Raw genomic sequence first — 17,294 nt, 5'->3', positions numbered from 1 at the left:
TCCACATGTCTAACTGTGTGCACAAGTAACGCATACATGTGTTAGGCCTCTTGTGTTTAATGTGACGAGTTCCAGCAAAGCGATAATCATCACTCTGCTTCTGCAATCAATTACAAAATCCACTTAAGATTCATAAACCATGACATATAAGCAGCTGCAGCTCAGCTTCATGCTACGTTTTAACTAGGTCTTCCCTCTGACTGACTTGATTTATTCAAGGGATCTTAGCGGGGTTACAACTCGTGTGTGACTGAGAAACAGAGTGAATTTCTGTTAGATGTGGCTCTCAGTGTCTGTCTTGCTTTTCCTCTGCTGCTCAGCACTTTGTCAGATGTAAGTCTGTTTGACTTTACAAACCAGCATCTTAGAGCCTTCATCCTTGCTGACCTGCTCTTTCACCTCAATTTGCACTCCAGCAGATGGCAGTGTCTGCTTGACACTGTAGTATACGCCTCCCAAACCACATTTCACTGAATGTTTATTTAAAGCGGGGAAAGAGTTTAATCAGAAAAACAAGCTTTTTACAAAAGTAATTTTTTTAAAAAATTCATTCGGTTCTATTTTCTAACAAAAATTGAGGTCAGTGTTATCAGTTAGCGAATTTGAAATACTGACTGGTAAGAGGAAAGAATGCCTTAGAGCTCCTCAGTGTCAGGGACAGGCTAATTTTACAATTAAATTCCCAAAAAAGAAACAACTAAGCCTGAAAATATAGGACTGAACAGTATACCCATGATTTTTTTTTTTAACTCTACAGGAACGAAGGAATAAAAGGAGGACCAAGTACGTTTAACCAAAGAACAAGGCAGCCTGAAACCGGAGCTTGATGTCCTGATGGCTGGGATGGCAAAGAAAAGGGCCACTTGTCTTTCTGTGTGTGTCTGTTCATGTACGTGTATATGTATATGTGAACAGGCTGCGGTGTTGGGTGAAAGAGGTGTGTTTTTTCCACCCTGAGGGGCCTCAGACTAGGGCGGGCGAGGCGGAGCTCTGGGGAGGCGCAGCGTGGGGAGGGTTGTTTTAACTGAACTCAGTGCACTGTAACAGCAGTCGGGGCGGGAGGTCACAGAGTCCAGCATTCCTCTAGAGCGTTGTCTGTTTACATGACCGCCACTGCCTGGGGGAGGTGGCAGCTCTGCATAACTATAACATCATATAACTCTCATCGCTTGCCTATATGTCCATCATCTAGCAGAGAGATAAGAATGCTTTATTCAGTGTTCCTAATGTTGAAATCTGTTCAAGCTTGAGACTTCAGTCAGCCACTTCATTCTGAGTGTACAAAAAGGTCTCCAGTCACAATGGCTTCAAAGCACACTCAAACCTTTGTTTGTGCAGTAATGGAGGCACAGTAATATGCTTTCTTCTCTCTATTTTGCATTACAGGCAGAGATACTTCAACAAGCGACATTGCTGCATGTAGTTAGAATGACCTGTGAGTTAGACACGACATGCAGTACCTGCACTGCACGCCAGCGACTTATAGAGCTGAACAATTGTTAATGCTGCAATGCCTTGTGGATACTTGAGAATCCAGAGCATGAAACACATTTGAGCTTAGCCATCTGCATTTTATTAAAATTTGACTGACTTGTGTTTCTTCAGGCAATTGCTCAATCCCTGCAGTCTTTGCTAACCGGGAGTGATTTTAATTGTAGTTCATTGCTTAAAAAAGACTATAATTCACATTTTTGCCATGCTGAGAAAGCAAATTCTGTATATTGTCTGTATAGGATTATTACACTGTGGTTAGTGTGTATGTAAAAAAAATGTGTGTGAAAATGTGAAAAACATTGCAGAGCAGGATTAAGGGGCAAAAGATGATATTATGTCAGGTGGGTCAAAGGACCAGCTCAGGCTACTCTCAAGTGGCTGAACTTATCAGGTTAATTACGTGGAACAACTTCAACTTGGTTGGCTTGAGTTGCTGCTGGCCTCTCTGAAGAGCTAATGCGGGCTAAACTTTGACTGTAGCTCCTCTGTGCTGCTGCTTTTCACATCCCAGAGCCTAGAAGCCAGCTGGTCAGCTCCAGGGGAGCACAACAGAGATGGGGAGTGACATCCAAGCCCTAGAGAGACAGTGCTCTGACTGTACTGTGGACTAGGGAGGGGGAGCACGGCTGTCAAAGGCACCATTGTTTGACAGGCCTGCATGGTTTCACGTGCAGCACATGATTCTCACTGAGGGTCTGAACTATAGCCCAGTTCGATCTAAACTGTCCGGGAGGATGTAGTTGTGGCCTCCCGGGCAGGTTAAAGTGTAACTGTGTCCGTGTTTTCTCAGGAAAGTGTGTTTACCTAGAGGACCAACATGGAGGCCCTTTTGTTTAACTAAGTAGCGAGGCTCGCCCTAAAAGTAAAGCTCTGTGAAATACACAGGAACCAGGAGGCCCTTCGGTGCTCCACTAACTGGTTGGTAGGAAGTATTTTCTTGACTGTGTGTACTCAAATGTTTGTTTGCACGTATGGGGGAAAAAATGAAGTCACATGCACAGACAATTACATGTCAAACAAATCTATCAAGTATACAAAGGAGTACAAGCTGAGATTTTTTCATCCAGATAAATCCAAACAGCCCACAGTGAAAGGGTACACAATTCAGAGGTACCAGTCTCATTTAGAGACCAGAACAGCTGCAGCCAATTAAATGCAAATAATCAGGCAGGTTTAGAAAGAGGAAATTCGGGCATTTTAAACATTTGGCCTCATTCTTAATAACTTGTCGCCACTCAAATATTGGGTCCAAACAACTTTGCACTTGATACCAAACTAATCAAACCACTTGGGTAGGCTGTGGGATAATGCTGACTTAGCAGGAGATGGAGAAAAAAACATAGTTAGATGAGACATGAAAGTGAAAAAAATGTGATAAATACCTCTAAATGACCAGTCTTTTAATCTGAGAGCTTCAAACAAGAAATTCAAGCAAAAAAAATAAATTAAATTAAAAAAACCAACCCCAACATCATCAATTGAGTAAATTCCTCGCAAGACATAGTATACAGCTGACACAGATGAAGTTGTACTGCATGGGTTCAATCAGTAGCAACTCAACAGTTTTGCGTACATAAAATATTTTATCAAATGAGACCATTTATCGCACTTAGATCATAATTTCAGGGAAATAACTGGTGAAAATACTACTTATACTTATGCAAGCCAAAACAGCACACCCTCCAACGGACCAGGTAAGCTGTGCAGTATGCGTTGCCATGTCTTTAAGCTCCACGTAGCTCACTGACTCATTAACCTCACTTCACAGTACACCCCTCTGATTTAATGTTTACCATGTTCACACTGCAGCTGAAAGTAACGGGGAGATCATCGGTTAGCAGACGTTTTGAGTAACATGTATTAAAACTGATCCACGTAGCAAAATTTATGACAAACCAAGTATTTCATGAGATATTTAGCTGCATATTCAGGGGATCACCAAGCCATTAGTGATGACCTCTGGGCCAATACATGTACAAATTTTCATATTAATCCATCCAACAGATGTCAAGAGGGTGGACCAACTCTGTAACCTCATTTACAAATGTTTATTTTGTAACCTTTAAGTGGTCCGACTGTTTTTTAGTCATCGATCCAGCTGTTAACAATAAAACTGCTAACACAGCACATCAATGTCTCGACAGGTATGTCCGAGCACAAGTATGTTTACTTTGTTTCTCTCTGCCCCTACCAGAGATCAGCATGCCGACTGCTGTCAAACACAAACAACAAGCCACTCCAATGATGGAGGAGGGAAAAAAAAATCTCATATATCCTTGAAATACTTTTCTTCCTTTCAACAAAATAATAAAGTGCGAAAAGTGGATAAGTGGTGGTGTGAAAACATGCTTTTTGGTGAGTGGGACGTAAAAAAAAATTGGTTTTAACTTATTCAGTATAAATTATTATCCTGTCCCTGAAACTGTAGAAAACATTTGCCGTGAAGTTATTAAAGATTCTTTTTGGCCACCAGAATAAAAAGGACAAAGAGCTTTAATTTTAGAAGAAGTAGGCATGATTTATTTTGAATTAAAAAATAAATAAATTGATAACACTTAGAGGAAATACAAAAGGTAATAATACCTGTTTTGCCTTTGTAGTTTTCAATTTTAGTTTCTGAAATAATGTTAAGTTACTTCAAAGTACTATTATTATCTCTTTAATGAAACTAAAGGCAGTGTCTCCGGCTCCGTTTAAAATAATATTCCACCAATCAGTCGATGCATCTTAATCTAACTAAAAGCTTTTTAATGCTGCACAAACCACCCTTTGGTTGTCAAGCAAAAATGTGGTCTTCACTTTGCTAGGCCATCGTAACACTGAGACTGGTGCTGACTGCACAACTAAAACCTTTGTGGCTTTTTTAAAACCTTATGCACCAATATAAAAAACAAAAAAGGAATCTCAAAGCAAATTCTTCAGACTGGCTTTGTAATTTCGTCACTTTCGAACCAAGTGTGCAAACTGAAAATGTGTGTGCCATAGGTCTCATAAGGTCAACAAACCTGACCATGATTTGTTACATTGCAGCCATTATTTCATATACAGGGACATTAAATTGCTTTCATATAATGTTCTGATCACAGAGTGGATAAATCACTGTCTGTCTCTGTGCTATCAACTATCCAATAAAAGCAAAACTGACTAAAAAATAAATATAAAGATCATGCTCCTAGTATATTTTGTCTTTTTTAAGTAAACTCCGGGAGAGTATTGCGTTCAAAAATGTTCAGTTTGACTGAAAACAATATCAACTCTAAATTCCCACATCTGCTACTCCACATGTAGATATTAGTGCTGCTTTTAATCTTTTAAATCATGGTCTAATTAAACAATCTGCATATGGATTGAAATCATCAGCTGGTACATGAATGAAAGTTAGTAATCCAAGAGATTTACAATCAAACATTAAAATTATGACAATGTAAAGTTGATCAGGGCGGCTATTTAGGACATCTGCTATAACTTACGCATTGCCATTTATGCAGATGACAGTACCATTTTTGTATCTGTTGATAATTAGAAAGAATTTCAGAAAAATGATTTGCTCCAGACCAAGAGCCTGCAGCAAACTGCTATTTATAACACACTTTATATGCATGTGTAATGTTGAGACTGACCTCACGGATACTGGGTGAACAATCTTCAATATGTATGTTTATGTTTATCTAGCCACATATTTTCTTCCACTTATTTAATTTTCACATTTTGTTTTGTGCTTGATTTTAGCAAAAATGAAATTACACAGATACAGTTTTCAAAGTATATATAGTATCCACAGGTTCTTCAGAGTAAGGATAATCTTTGGAAATGTACACTTTTGTGTTTTTTCTCCAGATAGCTTGCACACTCAGCAAGGGCATCCTGCAGGCAGATATAATGCCTCTTCTCTGGCCCAAGGGTCTATATTTCCACTCAAGATGCTGATTCAGCCAACAACACAGAGGCTTACTTTGAGAAATAGACAGTAAAGGAAAAAGAAGAAAGTTTAATTTCATAACCTAGAGCAGTAAAATAAGAAGATTGTGGCAAATTGATTAACTCCTCTACTGAACTTATTATTACTGAGAATACACAGATGATTAATAGCTGCTTTATCTAACGCTAAGCTTGTAAAATTAGCAGTAAACACCCTGGTAGCTCACATATTTAAAAAACAGACTATTGTGTTAGTTCATTAGGTCATGTGACTGCATTTCCTTTGGATTAAGATTGGGACTCTGATTTTTCCTATGGTTTCCTTTCAACCATCTTGCTTATTATCCTGCACTGCTTCCTCAGCATCCTGTAAATTTTATTGATATAATTTAAAATGAACTGCTTCCTAACTGATGCAAGATGTCCAGGCTCTGAGATATCAAGGCAGTTGAAAAACTGTGCTGCTCCCAGCAACATGGCTTAGATGTGCGAGCAGGATTTTATGTGGTGCCTTTTGCATTCATATCATAGCTTTGTGGATTTTTGACAAAAAAAAGCTCTTCTTCAACTTATCATCCGTCCACAGAAAATTTGTGGAACATTCTGTCTGTCTTTTACAAACTCGAGATATGCCAAAATACCTTTTGGTTTAAGGTACCAGTGTTTTCTTTCTCTTAAGGTAGAATTTCATCCTTACAGTTTTTCTTGTAGTGGTTAAATGAGCAAATGATTAATGAAGTTGTAAAGAATTCTGCAGGTGTTTTGATGTTTTTTTTAATAAGACCTGCACATTGTGTCTTTGTGTTGATGTTGTCCTTGTAGCCATTTTGACCCCAGGCTTTGACAGCTTTTTCAGCTTTTTTCCAGCTCCTTAATACTTTCTCTAAAGAACTGTAAAAGTTTTCGTAATCAAATTCCATCTTAGGAACAGAATTTGTTTGTAACTACTTGTTGTCACAAAGACATAAAAAAACAATTAGTTGTGAAGCAATCTAATCATATAGTGCTGTGTCTTGGGGATCAATGATGGTCCAGATAATCACCAATCGCTTGTCAATCATGGCAACTTTTAAGCTTGTTATTCCATTATTGTATTAACCCTTCCATGCATGAATTATGACAACCTCAATCAGGATTTTTAGTTTTTAATCAAGTATTTTTATTCATCTTTAGACATGAAAAGATGATTAAAAATACTTAAGAAAAAAATCCTGACAGGGTTAAATAACAATGATTGCAATGACACACCTCATACATCTATAGTAACATTAAACGACCAGTGGGTGGCAGGGTATGGAGTGACACATCAGTGTCCAATGTAGTGGTTTATGTGCAAGTATACCATCAACACTGACACAAATACAAGAAAAAAGCCTTTGATGACTGTCCACTGTAGTGACCGCTATGTGTGAAAGGGTTAATTTAACAGATTCATATTAAATGTGGCACATGTATATCAAATGAGAAGAAAATAAGAGAAAACATAAGGTATGTGTTGTTTTTAGTTTGGTGTGGTGTAGCCACACCTCTTCTCAACTTTTTGTTTCACTGCATATTTACCAGTAGAAGACAGAGAGCAGGAGAGCCGATTTAATTATAATAGACAGTTACTCCTAGTGCCCTATACCACTTTAGGTAATATGAAAATAAAAAACTTTAAACTAGTAAAGTTAAGTCACTAAAAGTTATGTACAAGTCACAAAACAGAACCAAAGAAAGACTTAAATTAAGTTGACTTAATTATTAAATGTTGTTTCAATATACAAAGTAGTTTACAATTAATATGCATAGAGATTTTATGCAAAGATGAACAATAGCCTCTTTAAAACGAAGGGGTTTATGCACTGCATTCCTACCATAAAATCCTTCTCTACATAAGTGTCAGTGAAATTACTTTTTTGCTGACTAGACTAATAATTTCCTTGAATCAGTCACCTGAGAAAAACATGCTCTTCTGTGTTTCTTCCATGTGGCACTAATGCATGAGCATCATTGTCATCACTTTAGTCAACATTCCTGTTTAAACACTAGACAGCTGAGCAGTTAATGAAGCTCCTGCTGCCCACGCTCCAATTATTAAACCCTATCTCAGAGTTACCTAGTACTTTTCCTATTGCCATCCTATACAAAAATCAATCATGCTGAGATTGACCTCTGTATAATTGAAAGTAGCATAGTTCCTGTTATGAACAATAAAAAAACAATATTTTTTGAAAGACTGTAAGACTGTGAAAAAAAAAGCACCAGTAGAAGTAGAAGCCACTCCAACAACATAGAAAACCCCGATCACTGAAAAAATATATATGTGTAAATACAAATTAGTCCAACTACCTGATCATAATTATGATTTGTGAGCACCAGAACTCAATTCTAGACCCTCCTGCATCATAGCTCCATATGTGGAAAAAAAATGCTAGACAAACTGAAAAGTGCTTCAGACGTTGCAGAGGAGTTACTAATGTTCCTGTAACCGCTCAGGCAGTCTGAGGACGTTGAATAATGTCAACCTATACACTGCAGACACAAACAAAAACCTTGCAGGTTTGGTCTTTGCTACAGAATATGAAGAGACATCTGATAGACATTAGGAGAACATTCTATGGTCAGATGCAGATGAAACCAAGATAAATTTGTTCAGTTCAAATGGGCTTCAGCATGTTTGAGGTGGGAAAAAAACAACCACAGTGAGCGCTCAGGGAGAGCACTATCCCACAACTCAAACACAGAGGTGGTAGTGTGACTTTATGTGGCTTCACGAATGCAACCAGAATGTCTGTGGATACACCAAAATGCTAGCTTACAAGATTGTTTCCTTCCACCGGAAGCATATGTCCTGAATCACACAAGAGACTGTAAAGAATGGAGAACATTTTTCTTTTAAGTAAAAGCTGTCATCCTGATGAGAATGTTGCCCAACTTGAAAAACAACTGGAATCTCTGTAACACCAGTAGTTTCCATAGCAAGGAGGCTGATGTATTAAGAGCAATGTGCAATAACCTTTACATGGCTTCACTCTGTTATACATTTATCCCTGGTTCAAATTTGCTCTCTGTGTAAATGATTTCTCTAAGTTATAATAAATGGGCTGGTTCTCATATAGTGCTTTTCTAGTCTGAGCACTCAAATCTCTTTACACACATTGCTTCATTCACCCATTCACACCCATTTATACAAGCACTTTTTCTTTGTTTTTTCTCACACATTCATACTTCAATGTGTCAAATGCATACAACTTGGGGTTAGTATCTTGCCCAAGGATATTTAGCAATCAGACTGGGAGCAGCCAGGGATCAAACCACCAACCTTCCGATTAATGGATGACCTTCTCTACCTCCTGAAGTACAGAAGTCTAACGCCTTATAAATGCTTAATTAAGAGGAACTCTCAGATATATGTTTCTTCAATGAAACATATTTTTGAACATGTAATTTTCATATATTGGCTACTAAGTTATACAATGACAAATCTGTCTCTCGTTTTCTTTCATGTGGAAGGCTGGAGGATATCCCATATGTAGCTCTGAAAGAGTGTTTTAGAATTATGAAGAAGACTCACTAATTCTTCACTTATACCTAATCTTCGCCAATCAAAACACAGGTGCACTCAGTTCATTTCAAGGTGAAGTGCAATCAATAAAATACTGATACAATTAGCAGGAAAGTCTGTGTTGCAAACATTAGTAAATTATCTGTTGGTTGAAACATTGCTCTCCATATATTTTGTGCATTGAGAAAAAAAAGTCTCAGAAAAAAATGTGCTGGTCGGAAAATCAGTTCAGAAAATTCTCCGAGTTCCCACCTCTTACACAGAATCTCGTCACATCACTCTCTCTGTAAAATCAACAGTACTTTTCTTTTTATGTTCGTTTTTCTTTTCTTTTTTACACCAAAACAAATTTTTGCTTTTTGCTGTATTAAGAAGCTAACCTTAGAGTAACTTCAAAGATTAATATACTGAAAAATCATGACCTCTCTCTTTTTTCTCTCTAACTGGCTCAACATCTGATCAGCAGGACACACAGAGCCAACTCCATACTGCATGATAGTCACATCAGCTGGAGTCTAGGACAGCAAAAATCTTAAGTGTTCACACCTGAGGGGTGCTCTGCATGAACTGCTCTAGCTCCTCTACACACCACCCCACTGCCACTTGTGTTACCTGAGGAGGATCAGGAAGACAACATCTGGATATGTTCTGGGGGCTGTAATTTTAGAAGCTCTTAAACAACCTTAATCCCCTCACAGTGTGCTATTTATTTTGGTCATGTTCTTTCGTCAATAGCCAGATTTTCTAAGAAGCAGGCAGCATTTCAAAGGGAATGACATACTGAGCCTAATATATGCAACAGATTGGAAACAATAAAAGCAGTCATTTTTTCCAGCTAAAGATTACTAATCTATAGGTACATTTTGTCTGCTTCATCCAACATTGCAAACAGATTTATCTTTTCCAAGAAACTCAGCTGAGTTCAGTATATCACAGCGTACTCGTTTTTCCAGTAATCACCAAGAAATTCAATTAAAAAGGAAAAACTTCAATATTACAGAGAAATGTAATTAAATCCCACTCTACAAACTTTTCCTAGCTTAAATACGCATTAACCCAAAACAAAAAGTTCTTTCTCAGAAGCAGAGCACAAGTCAGAAAGATCCATAAAAATGATTTCATTGCAATTCATCCCGCAAGCTGCCATAATGACTAAATTTACCACTTAATTATGCTTTAATTGGGGGATTTTCAGCTTCATTACATAAAGGGGGGCTATAACTTGAAAGGAGCAGGGAGTAAAAAGTCTCATCTGTGTGTTACCAGGTTTTTAGAATAAATTCAAAAGTGCACTAAAGCATTGGGCCACACTTCTTAATCTTTGAATGCAGGTGTTTTGAGCCTTGTCGCCACAGGTATTGTTAAATCAAGCACCTAGCCTTGCAGTCAGCCTTCACAAACATTTGTGGATGAATGGGTCGTCTAAAGATCTCACTGAGTTTGAGCGTGGTACCGTAACAGGGTTTAACGGTTACAACAAGTCAGTTTGTGAAATGTCTTCCCTCCTAGATATTCTGAGATCAGCTGTAAGTGGTGTTACTGCAAATTAGAAGAGTTTCAGAACCACAGTAACTCAGCCCCAAAGTGGTAGACCACATAAAGTTACAGAGTGAGGTCACCGAGTGCTGAGGCACACAGTGCGTAAAAGTTGCCAACACTGCTGACTAAATAGCTGCAGAGCTCCAAACCTCCTCTGGCATTAACATCAGCACAAAAACTTTGCACATTCATCACTGCATGGGTTTCCATGGCTGAGCAGCTCCCGTAGGTGTAATGAGTAGGCAGCCTGGTACTTTTGTCCATATGGCGTATATTATTAGAGACATTGCAGCAAGGATACAGTGATGTATTACTTACTCCATATCAAGTCATCATTTAATTTTGCCATTGTTTTAAGAATTCAACTAAAATTTTCATTAAACTCTTTGTTTAAATAAATACACAGCTTTCCCATTTGGCATTAAAAAGGGTGAAGTAGAACAGAGGTTAGTTTACAGCAACGACCACGTGGTGAAATGGGACAAAAGGCGAGACAAAACAGCCAGACAACATATTTGTGAAGAAACCAGATAGAAGTCAAACAGGAAGAGAGAGAAAAGGAAGAGAAAACAGAACATAAAGAGACAGAGAAAAAGACGAGCTCGTCAAACGAGCGAGGTGAAGAGTGAAAAAGGAATGTAAAACGGTCATATTTTACCACTGATAGCAGGCGTGCGGTGTGGCAGGCACATAAGGAGTTCGTTTATTAGCGTTATTCCTTTTAAGAGGGGTTGTCCTAAAGAAAAAAGAGCCGGTTCAGACCACTGATCTCAGCCCACTGTCTTTAAAAGCATGATACTTTTATTTGACTCAATCCATAGATCTGCATGTAAAAAAAAAATCACTGCATAAATAACACCTAAAGAACAAGCAATCAGCAGGAGTGTGTCTGTGTTCATATAGTCAAATTAAACCTATAAAGCCGGAATGGGATTTTAGCATTTCTTGTGTCGATTACTCAAGCTTTAACATCCAAACAACAAGCTGTTCAATTTTATAAAATTCATGGCTAACAGCTTTACATGAGCAAGACCTAATCTTACTCTTTGTAAGTGACTGCACACACTTCTATGCTAGGCTGTGATATGAACATAACAATTAAAACTTGACAAGTCTGACAGCAGCACAATTTGGATTAAATTAGTTTTGTTCATCTTAATGAGATGAAATGACAGTCATTGCAATCACTTTGTTTAATGTAAAGAGAAGCCAAAAAAAAAGGATATGACATGTTGCATCACTGCACTAATTTACGAAACATTACCTCAGCAGACACAAGGAGCAGGGAAAGTAAGAAAAGTAGATGAAAGGTTATGGAGGATTACAGCTTGCACAATGCCGACAAATAATAATTCATACAAAGTGTTACCCTTCAAATTTGTCCTCTCTAGTGTCATTCTGATGTGGAGGAAACTCTGATGATGCTACAGATGTTTTGTGTTTAGTTTCCCGAATACATACATCAAATCAACCACATTAAAAAATATACAGGAAATCTTTTAGGGAAGATTTAGGTAGAACATCGAAGCTATTTGTCCAAAAACCCCAGGATTATACTTAAAGAGATATATGTCCCACATTTGCAACCAGCCAAGCAGAGGTTTTAACAGACACTAATGCGTTGGTTGGCCTTTGGTTTGTTTAGGGATTACTCTAAACCGTTTAGTGAAATGGTGTGTGATCACTGCCTGATACTGTCTTTTCAGACCTAAGCCTCTTGCTGATTACCGCAGGAAAAAAAGGTGCTCTGTCACATTCTTTCACCTTCACCTAAACTTTAGTCTGTGACGGTGCTTTCAGTTTTTACATTTTCTAGGGGAAAAAAATATGTCCAGATATCCTTGGAGCCCTAAAATAATATGACCTCAGGCAAACACTTGTGATGGGTACTTCATACATTCTATGAAATTGCTTAACTACTGTAGATCTATAAGAAATAGTCCTGTCTCATCGACCACACAGTGTACTGAGCAGACACCTTTAGTACTTGACAGTTTCACAACAACAAAATCATTCCAAATAACTTAAGTAATCTCTAACTGTAATATCCCGCTATAATTAGATAATTAGAGAAGACAAGTGCACTTTATAACTTTATAAACATCCAATTTGTAGCCAGTAACGAGGCTGACTCCACCACTGGCTGTGGTGGTGTGACCTTCAAGTACGGCTGTTATTATTTTCCACAGAGATCAGCAGCTAAGAATGTGAAGCATGCAGAGCCTGAAAGATCCCTTTCTCTTCCCAACAACCCCCAACACTGTTTTCTACATTTTCTTTTCTACTATACCTATACAGTACCTTCATTTCTGTTTGAAACCAAGCACATTTTGAAGCATACCTTGAGGTAACTCCACCATCCTATATGTCCTCTGCTTTTTCTTCCTGTCCTACACTGTCAGCTGCCTCAGGTTTGTAGCACACCCTATTGTGAGCACTAAATAGGATGTCATGGTGACGCTGGTCAGTATTTTGAAGAACAGTAGCAAATCATTGGAGAGACCTGAGAAAAAAATAGGAGAGCTATTTTAATCTGTTTCCCTGCAGGATATCCTTGGACAGCATGTCAAACAGAATCACACACAACAGACATTAACTTGAGTCGAGCCATGCTGAGTGCATTCAAGCTCGTGGCATTCACAATCTTAAATTATGCATCTCAGCACTGCATGTACACAGAACCTAGAATTCATTGCTTTTAATCATCCTTAACATGACTACTTCTTCTTGTTTTTGTTCTGTAAAGCACTCTAATGTAGAGGTTACTGGTAAGTGTACAAATATAATGTAGAAAATCTCAATGAATCCCCACAAAATTTCAATGAAGATAAACTGAGTGGATGCTTCACACACTGATCCCGCCCAGAAGCTGATTTCAGCACCACCAAGTTCTGGTTCTTCCCTCATAAACACAGACATTGTGTAGAGAGTACCAGAAGAATATTTTAACATTATATGGACGGTACCTTGCTCATTAGCTTAGCTACAAACATTCAGTCCTCTCTTTGGTCGCTCTGAACAATCCAAAAGACTCACCAGTTTTTAAATGTCACTATGTTGTTGATGGGTTTTTTATTTTATTTCCCATACCAAAGAAGCATCAATTTACATGGCATTTAAATTTAAGATTAAGATTATTATGTGTGGGGTGTGCTTGAGGAAAAGATGTGCATGTAAGTAAGAAAGTAAGGTAAGCAAGAAATGGGTTTGGCTGTTTAGCATCATAATAAAATAAATAAATAAAACTACCAACTGTCTTTCTCTGAATCTGAAAGTTATATGGAAGAACAATGTGAAGACTTTTGGGAGAAAGGGCAAATTGAGTAGCATTGAATAGTCCTCTATTACAATGCTGAGTCAGACTAGGCTCATACAGCAAAACTTCCCTGACTTTTAAGCAAATGTTCATCACCACATATTCTCTGAAATGCATGGTTGTGTAAAATATCTGCATTGAAAATGAAAATAAAAATGATTAAATCTATTACAGTGATACCTTAATATGTCTCAACTTTTTCCCACGTAAACACAACATTTGACAACCTCCCCAGTACCCATAATGATGAGTTTTGACACCTCAGTCTATATCATTATGACCATTAAAATAGTTTCTGGGTTTTTCTAAGGGTAGTTAGGCAGAGACTACCCTCACTATAACTTCTGATTTAAACCCAGTCATTTTGTTCAATAAGAAGCCCTCAAATATGACAGAAATCACTGGGTTCAGAAAAGAGCTTCAAGGATGACTTCAAGTAGCCTTTCAAGGGATAAAAAAAATAAACATTTAAGGTCAACACACCAGGAAAATGTCTATAGAAAGAAAATGTGCCAAACCACGATAATTCATTGTGTAGTCATAATTAACAAACAGTTACTGTAGGAGCGTTGGAAAAAATACCCCACCTTGTAATGGAACGATCTTCAGAGAAGATAGCAAGTGAGAGCTAAATTAGCTGTTAGCCACCTTTAGCATCCACAGTTCCTTTGCAAATTGGGGTACATTTCTGGACACATTCCTCACAATGGTTTGCTTCATGGTGGGCAAGAGGAAACGGTGCATCTGCTAGCAGGTGTCACACCAGGAAGGGGGGGAGACAGTTCTGGAGAAGAGACTTAATATTCTTGAGGTACCAAAAGCGTATCTACAATCGAATGGCTAGCTAGCTATCTCATTCTAAAAGCGCCAAATGAGTCAACATAGTCTTCACTCCATGTCCTGGGTACTGGTCTTTCAAGTCATGCCCTATAACTTTACAATAGAAACCTAATTTAGCATTTTCCAGGTACTTCAGAAATTCACAGTCTTGCCTTTTCTAAAGTTTCCCAGTATATTTATTTGCCATTTCCCAATTCCATGACCAAAAGCTTTCTATGACCATATGAACCCAGCCTAGGGGTGAAAAAATATCAGTGAGGCAATATCAACTTCCTTTGCTTCGCCATTAGCTTCCTCCTGCAAAAAGTTATCAGTATACTGTCAACAAACAGCATCAATATTTTAAACACTCAGGCGGTCTAACCCATTACCCCAACAGTTTTACTTAGTCACTACTTCATGACTCCTCGTGATGGAGCTTATCAAATTAATGAATTCACAGGGGAAAATGATGGGGACAGTGTGGACACCGAGGAGAGATCAAACTCACACGTTATCAAAACAAAATGCACAAACACACCGAACTGTAAAGAACGAATCCTTAATTCCTAATTTTTCCCTCTTTTGGTACACAGATATGCAAATCCATCATATATGATTGTTTTGGTAAGTATCAAGTATTACATAATTAAGGGCAACATATTAAATAACTGTGCATAGTTAATTCAAAAACATGATGCTGACCCATGAGTTAACTGTCATTTGGTGCCACCTTCTTTAGTCATTGCCAGGTTGATCAATTCTGCCCTTGTCTGCTGGCATCCATTTAAGCTACCAATAAGTAAAATGTTTTACACTACAGTCCTTAAAGCAGCAACATCATTGGAAAAGTTAGCAGAACAGTTCTCTCTGATCCACTCCTGCTGCGATATCTTGTCATTTGTGCTCGGACTGGCCCTATGTTGAAATCTCCAAATGCAGATAATCTAGCAACAACACTTTTTTTTCCACTTTAAACATGTGAGCATCATTTCAGTAAGGGCTAATGGATTAAGGGTTTTCTAGTGAACTGCCTTAATTTAAGCCAGCAGGGGTAAATGCTGTCTGCTCTCGAGTGAAGCCGTCACATTGTCCTGTGTGCAGTTCTTTTTATTTATTTATTTATTTTTTAACCTCTGGACATGTGAGATGTCGCAACAAATGAAAAGCAAAAGAAGACACATCCTGAAAGAAGCAGAGCAGCTAAGATTAACCACAAACTAGACAACAGAAAATTCAACACACACCCACAAACGTGTTGGCACACACATATACACAAAGAGCACAAACAGAAGCTCAAATCCAAGAAAAGTGTACCACTGCCACAGTCCTGTACAGTTTACTGAGGTTTGTGACAGAATTTGGAACAAAATAAACAAGGTGAAAACTTTCACAGTGATCCTGGCTCAAACCAAACAACCTGAAGTAACTTTAGCTGTTTGTGAAACTTACCCTTTTCCCCACAAGTCTGCTTGTTGTCAGTCTTTCATTCCAGCTAGGCAAGTTTGTTCCTCAGATTTCTTTCGTCTCAAGATGGAGGCAGAAACTCTCCAAACACCGTTCCTTTGCTCTGAGTTTTTGTTATTAGCAGGTCCGGTTCTGCTTCTCTCCTACTGACTGCTGCATGAGCTGCTAACATGACAACACTGATAAACAACCAACTGGAATGACAGACACCAGTGCTCAAACACACAGGTGCACGCAGACCCCCAGTGAACACAAACAGAGAAGGCATAGACAGCTTAGAGAAGCACAGTATAAAACAGCTCCTTTGCCAGCAGTTCGCCCCTTGTGTGGAACTCCAACCTTACTCCACCTACCTCCTCCTCCTCCTCCCCCTCCACGCACCTCCCCTCCCTCTCTCCTAAACAGCTCCAAGACACAAAGAGAAAGGGGCTCAGAAGTTTCTTTTTCTTCAACTTTTTCCTGTTAACGGTTCAACGCACAATGCAGAACTGTCGTCTTTTCCTGGTTACAAAAAAACCAAAAAAACACCGAACTGCTTCTGTACGACAAAGCAGAGCAAAACAGTGTGAAATGTTTGTTTTTATCCACACTTGTTTAAAAGTACGATCCTCTTTATTGACATAAAAATCAGAAACAGTCAAACTGAATTTTCACGAGCGTTTTAAATCCTTAAAAAAAAAGCTCAAACCTTTTGCTTGCTTCTGTCTTTTCAGTGGTGCGGAGAAAAAAAGATACACACTTTATATGCACAGTAATCCTTTAGCTGCTCTACTTTAAATAGCCCAGATTTCATGATCCTTTGACACAATTTCAGGTGACTCGTCACAGAGATACATGAATGAAAAATATCTGTATAATCAAAGACCTATAAGCATGGCCATATGTCATATATTTCACATGCTGCATTAATCCTGGCAAACAGCTAGAAATCTCTCACATTAACTGACCTTTCTTACGAATTTTCAGTACGACTGACTAGTTAGTTAGACTATAGTATAGTTATACTATAGTAACGGCTTGCATTGTGTGCTCAGTAGAGCAGATGCGAATGCTCGCCATGATGATGGTGAAACCTGTTTTAATAAATCAGTAAAGGTGAAGGCTCCTGGAAAAGTTTTTGTTCGGGGGGATGCTGCTTTCAAATAGCTTCTGCTAGCTCTCAAAAATGTTTGTTCATTTGCTACCACTATGATT

General features: G+C 38.3%; 1 protein-coding gene across 1 annotated transcript in view; it reads right to left on the bottom strand.

The window, feature by feature from the left end:
• LOC147320457 (uncharacterized) overlaps positions 1–16,263 on the bottom strand; it is a 54,842-nt gene extending 38,579 nt beyond the window's left edge. The window contains exons 1-2 of the mRNA XM_086308461.1: positions 16,086–16,263; positions 12,840–13,001 (exon numbers count right to left, since the gene is read on the bottom strand). Coding sequence (XP_086164587.1) covers positions 12,840–12,858 — 19 coding nt within the window. The 5' untranslated portion in view covers positions 12,859–13,001; positions 16,086–16,263. The remainder of the gene's footprint in view (positions 1–12,839; positions 13,002–16,085) is intronic.
• Between the last annotated feature and the right edge of the window lie 1,031 nt (positions 16,264–17,294).

Source organism: Aulonocara sp. 'chitande type north' Nkhata Bay, linkage group LG10 (genome assembly GCF_057382095.1).
Source record: "Aulonocara sp. 'chitande type north' Nkhata Bay isolate Kocher_YH1m ecotype deep benthic linkage group LG10, A_spYH_male_GT1.1, whole genome shotgun sequence".
NCBI lineage: Eukaryota > Metazoa > Chordata > Actinopteri > Cichliformes > Cichlidae > Aulonocara > Aulonocara sp. 'chitande type north' Nkhata Bay.
Note: the sequence above shows the minus strand (reverse complement) of the source record. Positions and strands in the feature narration are given on the sequence as shown.